The sequence below is a fragment of the Podarcis bocagei genome, assembly GCF_964188305.1.
Source record: "Podarcis bocagei genome assembly, chromosome: Z".
In the NCBI taxonomy this organism is placed as follows: domain Eukaryota; kingdom Metazoa; phylum Chordata; class Lepidosauria; order Squamata; family Lacertidae; genus Podarcis; species Podarcis bocagei.
In genome coordinates, this window is record NC_138140.1 from 20,261,806 (window position 1) to 20,279,188 (window position 17,383).

General features: G+C 47.1%; 1 protein-coding gene across 2 annotated transcripts in view; it reads left to right on the forward strand.

Annotated features, from left to right (window-relative positions):
* The first annotated feature begins 14,613 nt into the window (after positions 1-14,613).
* Positions 14,614-17,383, forward strand: part of LOC308578427 (gamma-aminobutyric acid receptor subunit gamma-4) — a 37,833-nt gene continuing 35,063 nt past the window's right edge. The window contains exon 1 of one of the 2 annotated variants that reach the window (XM_081178793.1): positions 14,614-15,847. In XM_081178793.1, the coding sequence (XP_081034919.1) occupies positions 15,633-15,847 (215 nt within the window). In that variant the 5' untranslated portion in view covers positions 14,614-15,632. The remainder of the gene's footprint in view (positions 15,848-17,383) is intronic. The other variant, XM_081178792.1, reaches the window with a different exon arrangement.

The following is a 17,383-nucleotide window of genomic DNA, read 5'->3' on the forward strand; positions in this document are numbered from 1 at the left end:
ATAAAATTGGGAGTATGTACTACATACAGAAGGACAATTCTCTTATAAACCACACACACACACACACACACACACACACACACACACACACACTATTCTGCCTATGATAGCAGAGCTGCATGGAGGATAAAGCTATCTGTGGCCACTAGTCATGATGGCTATGCTCTACTTCCGCAATTGGCAGTAGTCATGCTTCTGAATACCAGTTGCTGGAAACCAAAGGAGGAAAGAGTGTTGCTCTTGTGCTCAGGTCCTGGTTGCTGGTTTCCCATTGGGACATCTGGTTGGCCACTGTGAATACAGGGTGCTGGACTAGATGGGCACCCTTTGACCTGACCCAGGAAGCTCTTTTTATGGAGAATGGGCAGTATCTCTGTTTATTTAACCTGCAATTAGCCACCTGAACATGACTTTTGACACAACTAAATTGGCACATCAGCAAGTGGTTCAAACGGGTGGATCCATGCAGAAGATAGTGTTGTATCACCTTTTTACTCAGTGGGATTTCAATAGCTTTTATAGCAAGGTAGGAGCTATGGGCTGAATTGCTGAACAGTTGGGAGGGAAATCATGGGTCTTCTTTACCAAACTACAAACCCAAGCTGCCTCCCCCCAGTCCTGATGTTGCTACTGTTGCTGCTGCTCTCCTGCTCTTGCGAACTGCCCCTTGGGTGATGGGCTCAATGCTGTCCCATTTATCCTGGCAGCTGGCTGGGTTGTGCACAACACCAAAATGCCTGGCATTTACTCTATTGTCATGTGTTGCTTTATATAACCAACCAAGTAGGTTAACACAAAACTTTTAACATCATTAAAAATGATATGAAAATCAAGGACTTTTCCTATAAGGCATCAGACATATTTTTATGTTGCAGATCACACACAGCTTCCTGTCCTTTACCTTATACTTTGGAACTCATCACCTTCAGATGTCATCCTTGCCAAGAGTATAAATGAATCAGTTCACAAAAGGCAAGAGTGGGCGCCTGAGGTTATTCATTAATGAGAGTGGCAGGTGCAATGCATGAAAACTAACCAGGCAGTCGTGCCTATGAAATGGAACACTTAAATTCACACATATGCAGTTTTAAATTTTCTGAAAATGCAAATTTTGGAAGACAAAGCCAGCTTATTCAGTCTCAGCAGTGAAATTCAGGTGAGTGAGACCCGGATTTGGGGGTCGAAGCCCAACAGAGTGCCTAGCGTTTTGCAAATGCAGTCATTGCGAGGCAGTTAAATCACCCACTCGCACCCCACTCCAGGAACTTCTTCCAGCTAGCAAGGAGGTCCCAGAAGCCATGAGCCCCAACTGGCCCCACCCAGAGCTCAGTTCATGCATGAGATTACTAGAAATAGGGCAAGCGTTGGGCCACAACACACTGTGGTGTGTGTGTTGTGTAGATCATCTGTTAAGTGAGGTGTACATGTAATCCATTTCATGTAAGCTTTAGGGGAAATGTTACTGACAGCCTTTCTGATATTGTGAGGTTAAGCGTATTTCTTTGTTTGCTTGATTTTTGCCTTGCTCCATCTTCCTGACCTGCCCCTTTCATCTGCTCTATTCATGGCAGCTCTGTGGGGACAAAGCCTGTTCTTTGGTTAGGCTGAAGCCACTTGATGATGTCATTTAAACATTGTTTGATCTGACTTGGTTTGTTGCCATGGTAACTTCCTTGGCAGGAAGGTGAAGCAGGAAGAGCACAGGTCAATGTCTGAAAGGACGCCACCCTTTCACCCTTCCGCAATGAGTTGAATTTCAAGAACCTCTTTGCTGTTTCTGGCGGAGGAAAATGCTTCCTTTTATCGGGAGGAACAGATTGGAAGTGGGATCTGATTTTTGTGCTCAAGGGATCCAGAAAGTACTTCACAGCGCTGCAAATGGAGTGAAGTGGGCACTTGCCGTGTGGACTCCTCAGCCCACATGAACAGCAGCCCCAAACAATAGTGTGCTTCAAATACCCTGACATCCGGAACAAAACAACTCCCTTGCTGGCAACTTAACTAAAGAGCTTTTTGTCGCTTTTCATTCCTGAATGTTAATTTAAAGATGGTACAGCATGTTCTCTTTGTTATTCATTTTGAATATTTACACCCCGACATTGAAGCCAAGTTCTTGAGGTGGTGTTTACAATGCGTAGTGTGATAAAATAGGCAAAAGAAATGAGGGGGTTTTTAAATCTGAAAACCAAAATGGGCAAATATTTGGTGCAACTCTAGTGATGACAATTCAACAAAAAGGGGAAATAACTGAAGAACCTTGTTGGTGGGGATTAAGTACAGCACACCTTAGCCCTCGAAGAGGAAGTTTCCTCCCCCCCCCCCACACACAAGATGGGTAAATTTGTCACTTCTACTTCTTTTAGGCGTTAGAGAGTTTCCTTTCAGGAATTCAGACTTCAGATTGCAAAGAGCTCATGCCCCAGGTGGTGGTTAAGACACCCACCCACCCACACCACTTTGAGGAGTTGAAGGATGACTGATGGCATGACACCCTCCTGGAGTGTCAGCCCAGAAGCAGAGACAGTGTTATATTTAGAAGGGACGAAGGGATGGGCAAGGGGAGGATGCCTCTTGAAAGGGGAAGTGTGTGTGTGTGTGGGGGGGGGAAACAGCGCTGTAGCTGTTGTTATGACTAGGAAGCTGCAGGGAAGATGAGAGGGAATTCTGGAAAATGTGGAAGTTCCTCCTCTCTCTGTTCCCCTGCCCTCCATCCCACAAGCCCGGTTGTTGGAGACAAACTTCTGAATGACAGCCAACTTTACGAGCTTGTTCCTATTCCAGGGGCAGGGCAGAACTGGAATTGCCTGCCAGGCCTTTCTCTCTCCTTAAATACCAGCACTCCAGAGGCCTGGCTCAACAGTGGAACAAATTGATCACCTCGGTGTGGCACCAGTACTTTGCTAATTGCAAGGCAGTGATGAGCCGCTCTGTGTATTGGCCAGGCCAAGTCAGGAGGCTCCGATAAATGTGCTGCTTGCATCCCACAACATCCTTTCCCCCTTGGAGCAGAGAGTGGCATCCTTCCAGACTCACAGGCACGTGGAGAGATGTGCAAGGTGGAGAGCAAGCCATTTGTTCAGAGAGGGAGGCCCAGAACATTTAAGAGCATAAGAAGAGCCTGCTGGAGTAGGTCAATAGTTCCATCCTGTTCTCACAGTGGCCTACCAGATGCTTCTTCTAGGAAACCCTCAAGGAGGATTAAAGCATGAGAGCACTCTTCCCTCCAGTGGCTTCCAGCAACTGCTGCCTCCAACCATGGTTTCATGACCAGGTGAGGATTTTGTGGGATAACCAGCCTCATATAACCAACATGCTTAAGTCTAATTAATTTATGAAGGGGTCAGTGCCATAGACTGTCCTGCCGGCTTAGCTAAGTCACTCCCCCTCATCTTGGGAGGAATATAATCAAGCCTATTGTTCTCCTTCATTCAACCTGAGAAGCTCAGTGTGAAAAGAGGTATGAGCTGGCTGCTCCAAGCTCCAAGCCATTCTGGTGTTCATATAACAATAATCTAGGAACGTTCACCACTGTACCTAAGGCAAGTTGTACTGCCTGTGTTTTCTGGCTGATGTATGGAAAAACACATGAAACTGATCTTTGAAGAGTTTGTAAGTAAACCATTTTTAACTAACCCAACATGGCCTTTTTCTATGCTAGGGGCAGATGGAAGTTTTTGGAACTCACAAGGGCATATTTTAAAAGTCTAACAACCTATATTTCAACGCTGCATATTTTGTGATTTTAAATATCTGTGGGAGCTCTGCCCAAAGAGTACTTGCTCCAAACCTGGATCTTGCCATCCAGGGAGTTCTCCTTTTCATACCTATCATATTTTTTCCTTGCCAGCCAATATATTTGAGCCTGGCATTTCTCACCCTATAAGCTGAAGGATGTTGCACAAAGAGGCTGAGTGTGAAAAGCCTGGAGGGGAGTGAAAAGCGGGGATGCCAGATTCAAGGAGTCTTGCAAAACAACATCAAACCTTGCATTACGTGAAATACATTCGACAAACACACAAGACATAACCGGCTGTGCATTCACATAAACAATACTCTTCTATATATTCTTATCACAACATCAAATGTTTATCTTGCGCATAAACAACAAATAAAGTGCAATAATATAGATGGAAGTCTCAGTTCATTCATAAATAAATCAGTTCATTCATAAAGACCAAATGTCTGCTAGTGTCTGTTCCACATATGTTCATAGTCCAAATTGGAGCCTACTACAGTTCCACAGTGTTGACAAGGATTTCCAGAATAATGCCTTGTTTTGCTCTCATGTGCTTCATCAGTGGTACATGTTCATATGTAGTATATCAAAGTCATAGAACTCGCCCTCCTGGTCTTCATGTGTTGTACATATTCTAAGTAATATAAATGAATATAATGTTGTAATTCAACATATTTTGACAAAATTATATAAACAATTGTGCTATAGAAGTACATACCATATATGAAGTATCAAGATAATAGAACTTACAACATAGTGGTTTCTGCAGTGAACAACAACTGTTACAATGTAAGATTATATAGACAAGGTGGCTCCCCATAGCTTTCATGTATTTACTAATCTCACTCATCTATACTTCTCCTTCTGTGCTGGAAATGGCAAGTTCTTTGAAACAGCCCCAGGGTCAGGACTTGGCCACTAACAGCCCTTCCCTTGGATAATTAGTCGTCCCCCCAGCTGCCTTCTTTGGACTAGTGGGGACCTGATGGTCCAGTTGGCTTGCTCCAATCAGCTGGGCTGCCAGCACATCCCCTCCCTGACCTTCAGGGCTCCCATCCTTCAGTGACAGCAAACAACTCCTTCATGAATGAAGTTGCCCATTCCCCCTCCCCAGCCCCTTGGCAAGCAAAGGAGGGAAGGCAGGACACCACCAAGGAGAAGCACCTCCGAAAGAGCTTTCTTTAGCACGTGTTGTTTTCAGTAAAAGCAGTTCTCTGCCCTCTTCCCTATTCTGCTTGCATCCAATCCCTTGTTTTTTTCCATGGGGAGTAGTGGGTGGGGGCTCTCCCTGCTTCCCACAGGTTGGCAGTTCCATAGTAGGAGGGTGTTTTTGTTTGTGGGTGGGGGTATGGATTAGAAGTGAGTAACAACGTTGGGAAGCCAATGGAAATGCCACTTATATTTAGCATCTAGAGGAAGTTTCTGCATCAGATTATGACACCGTTAAGTAGGTCAGAGCAAAGACACACAGTCGCGGAGGCAGCACTAGAGTCCCCTTCAAAGACGCCCGTCCCTCACTTGCTATTCCAGTCACTTCCCTCCTCCTGAAAGCCCTGTTCCTTTTGTCGGTCTCACAGTCCCTCCAGCCCAGAGCTTCCCACGACACTCCTTGTCCCTCAAGGGCTTCATTAGAGACGCCCCAGTTTCTCTCCTTTCCCCAGGGCCTGGAAGCAGGCACCTCCACTATTATTACTATTACTATTAATTATTACTATTAATCATCATTACCATTCTCTTCTGAGGGAGAAGTGCAGTGGGGAAGACAAAGGGGAAGGGCCATAGCTTAGAGGTAGAGGATCTGTCTTGCAAGCAAAAGGTCCCAGGTTCAATCCCTGGCATCTCTAGGTAGGGCTTGACAAGATCCCCCTGCCAGAAATCCTCAACAGCTTCTGTCAGTCAATGTAGACAATACTGAGCTAGATAGAGCAATGGTCTGACTCAGTATAAGGCAGCTTCCTATGTTCCTATGACCCATTCATCTTCTGGTTTCAAGTAGAAACGCTGGATAGGGAGGGGACCTTCCCTGCCAAGGAGGAGGAGGTGGCAGCTGCTAGCAGGAGGACCACACCAGCCTCCTTTTCTGCAAAATGATTTGGCTGGTGCTGCTTCAGCCTGGGGAAGCATGACACAGAACCTTGGGGCTGGAAAGGGATGTGCTGCAGGCAAAACAGGGTGCCAGAAATCTGCTGGTTGCATGTCTGAGTGAGTAATGGATGAATTCCAGAGCTGAAGCAGATGACTGGTGAGCTGAAGGTGGCAGCATCAGCCTCTTGACAGCTGCAGGAGGGAGGGACACTGGTGGGTATCTCCTGTGAAGATGGCAGAAGAACAACTTACTGCACATGGGTTTATGCACTCCCCCTTCCCAAATCTGTGGGAGCCTTTCATGAGGTCAGATGGATTGAGGAAGGAGTGCTCCAGAGATTTATGGGCCACTGTCCAGAGATTCACATTAGAGTGACACCATTATGCAGGCAACCAAAATGTCAGAAAAAGACATGGCAAAGAAATCAAAAGTGAGTTTGTGGGGGTGATTTGGCAGGTGCTGATTCAGCTTGCAGAAGCACAACAGTTGCATTGAGCTCTATGCCTGTTGATGAAGCTGTCTCTGTCTGAATCTAATATGGACCAAGGGAGTCTTGAGGACTTGAAAGCTGGCACACAGTCTTGTGACAGGTTGGTTGCTCACATTAAGGTATTGCCGTAATGCAGATTTATTTAATTTTATTTGTAGGACAATGCATGTGCTTGTTGCTTTCTGTTCAAAGGCAGTTGCATGTCATGTGCTGTTAAGAGCATCTGACTATGAGAACATAAGCAGAGCCTGCTGGAACAAGACGAAGGGGCCCATCTAATCTACCATCCTGTTCTCACAGTGGCAAACCAGATGCCCTCCAAGGAAGCCTGTTAAGGACATGAGTGTGAAAGCAAACTGGTATTCAAAGGTATACTGCTTCTGACAGTGGAAGCAGAGCATAGCCATCAAGGCTAGTAGCCATTGATAGCCCTCTCCTCCTCCATGTATTTGTGTAACTTATTTTAAAGCCAAGTTGGTGGCATCACTGCCTTCTAGAAGAGTGAGTTCTATACTTTCACTCTGCAGTGCATGAAGAAGTGATGTCTTTTCTCTGTCCTGAATCCTCCAACACTGAGCTTCACTGGATGCCCATGAGTTCTAGTGTTGAAGGAGGGAGCGGGGGGAACTGCTGTGGCTGCCTTGAGAAGAAGGCCACCGACTTGAAGCAGAGATATGTGCTGCACTGTGGATGTGCCTGAAGTGGGGGCTATATGCTTGCACAGCTCCCAGCCCAGCAAAAGAACCAGCAAGTAGAAGCTCAATTATCTGAGTTGCTGGATCTGGGGCAGCCTCACTGGTTTTTGCACCAGCCCACATACAAATATGTCATTAATCAGGTTTGCAAAGGTGCAGTAACACACACACACTTCAGGCTACTTCTGCCAGCTGGCACCAGACTCAACACCTCTAAGGATGCATTTTTTAGATATTTGTTCTCCCCCGCCCCTTCTTTTCCATTGCTGAAAATTTCAACAAACAAACTTTTTGTTAAAAGGAAAGATGCTGCCTCTTTTCTCATCTCTCTTTGGCAATTCTGCTACCCAGGTTCCAACTGACTGGCGCCCTCCATGCTGCAATTCTGGGAGTTTGGAGCATCATTTGCCCAGCAGGTTACACCAAGGTCCAAAGGGTCGTCTGCCATTTCGCTTTGCATAACTGATAGAGCGTCATTGCCACAGCCGTCATGTCTGTGTAGAAAGTGCCCTAGGACTCCACCTTCCTGTATTCCAGCCTGCTGTCAATTGCTAAGAATTGTGGGGGGTGGGGGCTGTCAGTTTCCAGCCCATTTCCTTAGAAAGTCCACAAAGTGTGTGTCAGGTTGTGGAAGAATCAGAGGGTTCTTGACATGATGCCTTCCTCTACAAGTCTCTGGGCAGGCCAGGATCCATGTGTCTGGGGGAAGCAGGCAGGCTCAAGTGGCAGCTATCACCACTAGGCAGGTCAGGAATCAGAGTCCATTTGCAAACACAGAAGGCAGGCCCACTCAGCTGTGCTGCAAAGTCTTCCACTTGTCAGATACTGTTAATCTTCCCAGTGGTTCCCTTCTTGAGGCTGTCACTGCTATGAAAGAAGTGGGAGGAAGGAGAAGGGGCATGGGCGCCACCTGGCCAGGGCTGCATTTGTTAAAGGAATTGTGAGTCCAGAAAGCTTGAGGCAATATCACTAGAGCAGAAGCCACATGATAAAACCCAGCTCCTTCCCTGCTGCACAGGCAGGCTCAGCACTGTTTGCTTTGGACTCAGGACAGCCCTTCTACTCCATGGGAAAAGAGAAGAATTGTGGTGGAGGTGGCAGCAATCTCTTCCCCATGCCAAGCAATATTGCAGAGGATGCCATCCTGCAGCTAATACCGAGGGGAATTGCTGTGGAACAGTCTCCCCATGAGTCATGTTCTGCAATGCCAAAGTTCTATACTAACTGTTCCAGGAAGGCAGGAAGAGTAATTCCCTTCAGTGAGCAAGAGCAGGAGCCTTTTTAGACTAACCCTCAAGTGTAGGAGTCGTGAGATGGGCTTTAGTAAGGTAGGAGAGGATATATTATTTACAATTTATTCCTCCAGTCTCCCATGTTTGAGGGTTTATACAGTGTTTTAAAATCCTATCCGTGGCAGCAAAAATAGAAGCTTTGGAAAATTAGCTTGCAAAGCCTTCTGTTTTGAGCAATTGCAGCTTAGGAATTAAGCTGGCTTCGCCTTGGTTTCCCCACATAACAAAGAATCAGGCAATGACTTGTAAAGTAAGCTTTAAAAATATTGTTTACTTACTTAACAGTCTTGCATTGGTTCACAGCAAAGGTAGCAGTAAAACTATGCAGGTAAAATACTTATATTTATAGCACAACCACTATCAGGATTCTGCTTGAGCTAGATCAAGCATAGCCATGTGTGCATTCGTTGCTGCTTGAAGAAGAGAGAGAGACCGAGAGAGAGTGAGAGAGAGAGAGAACGATAGAAAGGAGAAGAGTTTATATCTCTTGTTTCTTCCTGCCATTGGAAACAGGGGGAATGACACCACACAGAGCTCTCTTTCCACCAATTACATTCCTATGGTCTGAGTCTGCCCACCTAGAAATTTACAGCACCTAGACTTACTCAGGGACGTGGGTGGCACTGTGGGTTAAACCACAGAGCCTAGGACTTACTGATCAGAAGGTCGGCAGTTTGAATCCCCGTGACGAGCTGAGCTCCCATTGCTCGGTCCCTGCTCCTGCCAACCTAGCAGTTCGAAAGCACGTCAAAGTGCAAGTAGATAAATAGGTACCGCTCTGGCGGGAAGGTAAACGGCGTTTCCGTGCGCTGCTCTGGTTTGCCAGAAGCGGCTTAGTCATGCTGGCCACATGACCCGGAAACTGTATGCCGGCTCCCTCGGCCAGTAGAGCGAGATGAGCGCCGCAACCCCAGAGTTGGTCACAACTGGACCTAATGGTCAGGGGTCCCTTTACCTTTAGACTTACTCATCAACAAGAATACACATTTGTTGAATTTGACTGCAGTCTCCCACAGCAGGTACACTCATGTCCTACTTACAGGCTTCTCTTTGGGGTTTCTGGTTGACCAGTGTAAGAAGATGCTCAACAAAATGGGCCCCCTTTGTACTAATCCAGCTGCATGGCTCTTCTTACGTTTTTAACTTCTCTGTGCTATCAAAAAGCAACCCACTTACAAGGTTGCCAAGCTGGGCTAGGGGCTGCGGGGAATGTTGTCCAGAACTTAGACTGAACTTAGAGGAAGGGCTGTTTTGTCAGGGTTCATGAAAGGTGGTGCCTCAGCATCAGGGCTGAGCACTGGCCAGACTGATACCTCAACAAGGTAGGGCCTTATCCTCCACACTCCACATAGAGCTCCACACTGAGAGCCTCCTGCCCTGACCAACCCTTTCCAGGCACTAGTGGACCTAGTAGCAGAAGAGATTCAGAGTAGAGTCAACTCGCATGACACTAGGGTGAGAACTGGAGTTGAGACAATGATGCTTTTGACACAGAAGTGTGTTTCAAGTGAAATAATTATCATTACATAATAATGCATTATTTATAGCTTGCCGTCCTATTAAATGTAAAGTAGTGAACCACAGAGGCCCTGTTTGTCTGTTCTGAGGGGGACCCTGTTTGCCTGCTCCTGAGAGGGTTCTCCGCAAGGTTCTCCTTTGCTTCCCTTTCATTCTCCTTGTTTCTGTTTTTCATGTTGCTGGGGCTTCCTGAGGCCTCCTTCCTTCCTCTCCTTGGAAGGGTGTTCCTCTTTGTGATACATTTCCCCTTCATCTCTTCTAAGCATCTCAGGCTGTGGGATATCAACCCTCATATAACTAACATGCCTAAGTCTAATTAGTGCATGAAGGGGTTAACACTATAGAGAAAACTGTTCTGCCAGGCTTAGCTAGGTCACTTCCCCTCACCTTGGGAGGAAGGTATTCAAGCCTATTGTTCCCCTTCAGTCTACAAGAGAAGATCAACATGTGATGAGGTTTTGAGCTGGTTGCTGCAGCTCAGACTGCATGGCTCTTACAAGCCGCTGTTTTGTTCCTATACCAATAATTTAGGAACTTTCACCACTGTTAACTAAGCCAAGCTTTACTGCCTGTGTAATGTTTCTGGAGAGTTTGTAAGTAAACTGTTTTTAACTTACCATGCATGTGGTCCTTTTACTATGCTAGGGGAAGAGGGAAACTTCAGTAGGAACTCACAAGGGCATATTTTAAAGGTCTAACAGCATATATTTTCACACTTTACCTTGCTGGATATTTTGTGATTTTAAATATCTGCAGGAGCGCTGACCAAAGAGTACTTGCTCCAGATTTGTATTTTGCCATCCAGAGAGTTCTCTGTTATATGTTAAGTTTTTCTTTGCCACCAACAGATTTATCCTGGGTTTAAGAGTGACAAACAAGATTAGCAAACATTAGGAGAGAAGACACCCAAGAGTCACAGCAATTTGCAGTTGTGTGTGCCGTCAAAAAGAGAGTGAATTGCATGTGTGTGATCATTTGTGCAAAGAGGTGCACCACTATTTGTATTCTGAGCATTAGGGGATGTGGGATTTTGGTGTAAACCACAGTTTGCAGCACTAGCATTCCTATGTTTCAAAACCAAACTGAAATTCAGCAGAGCAGGAAGGACACACACACACACACACAGAGAGAGAGAGAGAGAGAGAGAGAGAGAGAGAGAGAGAGAAATTAGCAAATCTGCCCACAAATAATAGGGTGTGGGCCCTAGTAATAACTCCTAGATATGCTGGGAAGAAACACTCAGACACCAATTTTTCAGCCACACCACAGGAAATTTCAAAGTCACCAGAGGATACTTTTGTTGACAACAGTGAAGGGAAGGAGTTTTTAGGCAGAGCTCCGTGTATGCTTTTGTTTAATCTCACATGATGTCATCTGTTTCTTTATCTCTTTTCCACTTTGCCTGCTCTACTGGGAAATGGTTTTCTACACTGGGAGTTGGCCCTCTTGAAGAACAGAGGTGCTCAGATATATTGGGGAGGGGAGAGAGAGTAGGAGGGAAGCTACTTCTTTCCTCCCCTTTCCATCTCTTCTGAATTTCCATCTTGTCACAACTGCTCAACCTGCACTTCTAAAACACTTTCTGTTCCCTCTGTCAGCCCATGGAGCACAACCAGGCTCCTGGAAGCCAAATGAATCCTTCCTGCTTCATCCATGCAGCATCACTGGCTCTAATGATGCTGGAAGCAGAGACCAGCTGGAGGGCTGATCAATGATGTGCAAGACAGGACAGAGCATCTGCTCTGCGCTGGTTCTTCCCAGCTGGCTTGTCTGGTGTGGGACAACTGCCCTTGAAGAGGGACCATAGGACAGGAGAGATGCTTACATCATTGAGCATATTGCTCCACCCAGAGTCATCATCACCTCAGTGCGGCTTGGCTTCTCAAAGGCCCACAGGCCAGGTTACCCTTCAGTGAGTAGGGGCAGCAGTGCCACAACATGCCTTCCAATTATCATACAACAGAACAGGGCTGTAGGCTGGCACCCTTTGGAACAAATAGGGCAGCAAGCCGAGAGACCAAATGAAGCCAAATTCAGTGACCAGCAAAGCCAGTTAATCCTAGTTTTCTTCCCTCCTCCTCCTCCTCCTCTTCCCTGCCAAATTCTACAAAGGGCAACAGTGAGCTTAAGGAGAAGGAAGCTGACAAGCAGCACCATCTTCTGCACTGGTTGGAAGTAAGAAAGCAGGCAAGTGAGGGCTGGCTAATACCAGGTGGTGACTGATGCCCAAATACACCTGCCTCCTCTGGGGTTACATTTGCCAAGAGACAAACAATGCAGAACCCCAATTTTGCCTCATCACTGCCCAATAAGAATGAGCCCATTGAGGACAAGCACTGAGGGCAAGTTTGAGGGAGGGCACAGAGAGCAGGGGGCAATGGATGAAAAAGTTCATTTTGTTTGGGGCTTAGAACCTTGAGCTCCTCAAATAGAAGACTGTGTTTTAAACACAGAAAAGACACTCCTTAACAACAAACCACTTGGCCAGGAAGGGGTGGGAGATTCAGCCTTCCTGCACCAAGGACTGGAACTATCAGTGTGAATCTGAGCAGTATGACTGTCAACTGCCACTTGTACTGCAGAACTCAGCAGCACAACAACTGTTCACATGAGGCCATTGCCAGGCCACCATGAGCTGCCTTCTCGAACTTCTTATCTCTGCTGTAGCCCCAGTCTACCTCTTGAGGAAAAGGCCTGAGTTTTCCTCCCTCTCTCATAACACTAGAACTCATGGGCATCCAATGCAGGTGAATTTTGGAAGACTGGGGATGGATGAAAGGAAGTACTACCATGCAGCACATAAGCTATGGAATTCTCTCCCATGAGAGGCAGTGATGGGCACCAAATCTGATGGATTTAAAACAGTATTGGAAAAATTTATGTAGTGGCTCTTCTCTGCCTCCATGATCCGTTGTTGGAAAGCACAAGTCTCTGCTTCTTTGAGGAAGACCTTCTTGTAAAAGATGAGTTGTACCTCACAGAAGTTGGCAAGAATGTGCTTGCTAAGAGTCTTGTGAACCTGATTAGGAGAGCTTTAAACTAAATCCTGAGGGCGAGGGAAGCAACACTACAGATGACAGGGGAACTTCTGGTCCTGGGGATAATAGCTTCATTGATGCACAGGAAACTGAGGTGGTACTCCAGAAACCTGCTAAAGGGCAGGGAACTACAAGAAGGAAGCAGGTGGAGAGAATGACTCATGGTATCATTGGCTCTACACAAATGCAGAGTATGGGAAACAAGGAAGACAAATCAGAGCTTTTAATGCAGGATGGCAAATATGACCTAGTAGGCATTACTGAAACCTGGTGGGATGAAACTAAGGACTAGAATGTAGAAATACAGGTGTATTAGAGGGAATAGACTAAACAGGAAGGGAGAAGTAGTACCATTCTGCTTGTAAAGTGACCCATGACCCAGAAGGCATATTGAGAGTATATGGGTAAAAATTGTAGGATAAGGAAACAACAGAGACCTTACAGTGGGTGTTTGCCATAGATCGCCAAGCCAGACTTGGATAACGCCTTCCTAGAGCTGATTACCAAAGGTTCAAAAAGGAGAGATATAGTTGCAATGGGAGACTAGACATTTGTTGGGACTCAAACTCTGCCATGAATGTAAGGTCCAACAAATTGCTCCATAGCCTCACTGACAGTTTCATTTCCCAGAAGGTGGAAGAAGCAACAAAGGAATCATCTGTCTTGGACCTGGTCAGAAATACTCAAAAGAGAAGGGAGTCAAAGATGGATGGGAATTTCTTAGAGGTGAAATACTGAAGGCACAAATGCAGACAATTCTAACAAGAAAGAGAAGTGGGAGGCATCTAAAGAAAATGGTGGGGCTGCATAAGGAGCTTAGAGATGAGCTAAGATTTAAGAAGGGCATGTATAATAAATTGAAGAAAGAGGAAATCACAAAAGGAGAGTATGCATGAATAGCCAACAGCTGCAGGGTGAATGTCACTCAGGCCAAAGCTCAGAATGAGCTCAGGCTTGCGAGACAGGTTAAAAAGAATAAAAAAGGTTTCTTCAGCTATGTTTGAAGCAAGAGGAAGAACAAGCAAGTAGTACATCCTCTGTGTGGAGAAGGTGGAAAAATGCTATTGGGTGGCATAGAGAAGGCAGAACTGCTGAACACCTACTTTGCCTCTGTCTACATCCAAAAGGAAAGCAGTGCCAAACCTGGTGATAACAGAATAAACAATGCCAGGAAGTAGCTGCAGCCGAAGATAGGAAAAGAGGTGGTAAAGGAACACCTAGTTACTTTAAATGAATTCAAATCTCCAGGGCCTGATGAGCTGAAGCCAAGGAGCTTGTGGATGTAATCTTGGAGCTTTTGTCTATAATCCTTGAGAATTCTTGGAGAACAGGTGAAGTCCCTGCAAACTGGAGGAGAGTAAATGTTGTCTCCCTCTTCAAAGAGGGAGGGGAGAAGACCCAGGTAACTACTGTCCAGTGAGCTTGACAGTGATAACAGGAAAGGTCCTAATTAAACAATCAATCTGTGAGCACATACAAAAGGATGCTGTGATTACTAAGACCCAGCATGAGTTGCTCAAAAGCAAGTCATGCCAGACAAATCTCTTTCTTTTTGATAGATTTACAAGCTTGGTAGATCAGGGGAACTCTGTGGATGTAGTGTATCTTGATATTCTTGCAGAAAATTTGGTAAAATGTTGGCTGGGCGAGGTAACTGTTATGTGGATTTGTAGCTGGTTGAGAAAACAAGCTTGCACCATCTTCCATTTGACAGTGCTTTATATATATTTGAAAATGGCTATCATATCTCCTCTCAGAAAAAGCCCACAAGCAGAACCCAATCACAAGAGCACTCTGCTCTTACCCTGCAGTTCCCAACAACTAGTAGAAAAAAGCATTATTCCCTCTGACTGTGGAAACAGAGCAAAACCATCATGGCTGGTAGCCACTTGTGTGTATGATATCCCCCAAAGTAGTTAGAAATTTGTGAGAGCCTCATGACTTGACAGGTCCACTGAATGGGAGAGGCCTTCTCAGTGGTAGCTGCTCACAAGCAAATTTGGAATTCCCTCTCTAGAGAAGTTATACTGGCTCCCTCCTTGCTCTCCTTCTAACAGCAGGTGAAGACCTTCCAGCATTTCCCGCGCAGCCCCTTCTAGCTTCCTTCGGCGCGTCCAGACCCTCCTTCCCCCGGGAGTAGCCCTCTGACATATCGAGGGACACTGCCTTTGGGGGCCTGGGGGACGCTGCTCTTTGCCAATGTCGCCGGCTCCTTCCTCCACCCAAGACCAGCAGATGGGGCGTTAGGACCCAGTAGGATGGGAGCCGCTCTCCTGTACGCCCGCCAGCCCGGCCCGGTTGCGTCTCGCGCACACACTTCGCTTGCTGGGCCAAAACAGCGGAGGGCGGCTAGGCGGCGCGATGCTAAACTTTTACCCTTCTCTCCCGAAGGATAAGGGGGAGCCAGGAGTCGGTAGCCCAAGCAAGAGAGCGAGGAGAGGGCTGGGCTGAGAGGCTGTGGACGTGTCGATCTCGCCCGACGGGCGGCAGCGCCTAGTCGCGCTTCGGCGGAGGTTTGGCGCGACTCCCCCACTCACGCGCCCTCCAGGCTTGGGGTTCGGATCAGATTGCGCTCGGCTGTGCTCGTTGCTGCCAGCACGTCGAGGCACCCTCCTGAGGGAATGCCGGTCCCTTCGCTGCCGCCGCCGCCACTTCTCCACCGATTCCTTCTTCCTTGCTTGCTGGTAGCGGCGGCGGCAGCCACAAGTGTTTGCGCTCCCGGAGCCCAGACCGTGTAGTCCCGCGTCCCGTCCCCGCAGAGGCCGTCCCCACGGCGGATGCGCTACTGTCCGGACCAGGAGGACGGGTTTCCTGCCGACGCCGACGCCTTTCTCGTCCGGTGGTCCGGCTGCCGGCCTGCCTGCCTGCCTCCCCGAAGGTGGAGGAGTACCTCCGGGCGCCTGCGGCGGGGCTCGGGCAGCGTCCTCCTGAGGATGAGCGCTGGGAAAGTTCTCCTGATGTACCTGGTCCTCGGTTCAGCCTCCCGAACGAGGTGAGCAAGCGCCCTGCCTACGGCTCCAGCATGCCCCATACTCTCTCTGGGACCTACGACAAGTCGGCCACGGACACGTCGCCACCGCCGCCGCGCTCTGGCATATCCCAGCCCCAACAACTTGTTTGAGAATGCCACACTTGTTCCCTGCATGCTGACTGAGGAGCGCGGGAGAGCTCTGGGGACCTTTTAGTCTGAGCGCAGGCACTCCGAGTCGTGTTCCGCGGAGAAAGGTGGAAGGGGAACTGCCTGCTTGGCCTCACCCTTCGCGCCTGTAAAATGGGGATGTGTGTGTGGAGGGGGGATTCCAGGCTCTTTGCAAGCGCTTAGTGGAGCAGCATCAGGTCCCCTGGCTGGGAGGCTTCTCTGACCTTCTTTAAGACTCAAGTTAGGATGGTTCAGAACCAAGAGTGGGGAGAGAGGCAGCTGCTGGGATAGATTTGGAAGGTGGGATAGGATATATTATTTATTAACTATCTTTCCTTTTATTCACTTGAGTGAGATTCACATCTAGTTATCAGAGTTAAAAATATACCATCCTTCACAAGGAAACTAGGAACTAAGCTGTGTAGCTTTCTATAGTTATCCAGGATGCCTTTGGCAGACTGGATCTTCTCCTTTATTTATTCCTCAGTCTAAATAAAATAACAACACAGGAGTCTGTAATGTAAGGACATAAAAATATTGTTTTCTTACATAGTTGCAGACTCGAATCAAGTAGAAAATAGCAGTGAAATAAGTCAGGCAAAGTACACTTCTAGATTACAAAATACATTATTTAGATCAGGACCACACAGACCCTGCATCCTATCCCTACAGCAGCATGGTGAGAAAGAGCGTGTTCTCTGAGCAGGAAGGAGGTAATAAGAATTATATTCCTACTGTTACCTTTCCTGCCCCTCCAAGCAGAGGGTGTGACCTCACGGAGTGCCCTCTAGGAATTTACAGGTTTTCAGCCTTCCCTCTAGGAATTTACAGGTTTTCAGCCTTGTGTTTTCAGCCTTTGTTCATCCAGCAAGTATGGAATGTTACATTTTGACTGAAGCATCATTTCTCCACAACAGTGGCGTAGCGTGGGTTGTCAGCACCCGGGGCAAGGCAAGTAATTTGCGCCCCCCTAACCCGTGGATTTTAGCACTCGAGTCTCTTCCACTAGATTAGTTAGTGCTAGCGCGCCCCCCAAAATGTTGCGCCCGGTGCAGCCGGCCCCCCCTGCACCCCCCACGCTACGCCACTGCTCCACAACCCCCTTCTCAGGCATATATAACAATTTCATGCACATTTTATTAACCACCCTGAGTCCCATCTTGACTCGAAGATTCTGGAAACTGTCTCTCAGTAGAGGTTTGATGAGAAGATCAGCAGTTATTTATGTTGTCTGGCAATAAGCCAGTTCTACAAGTACATCTTGAATTGCCTCACGCACAAGGTGATAAATTCCCCCAATATGCTTGGTTCTTGAGTGAAAATTCTCACTCCATGACAGCTTCAGACAACTCTGGTTGTCCTCTATCAATCAGTCAAAAGGTCCTCTCC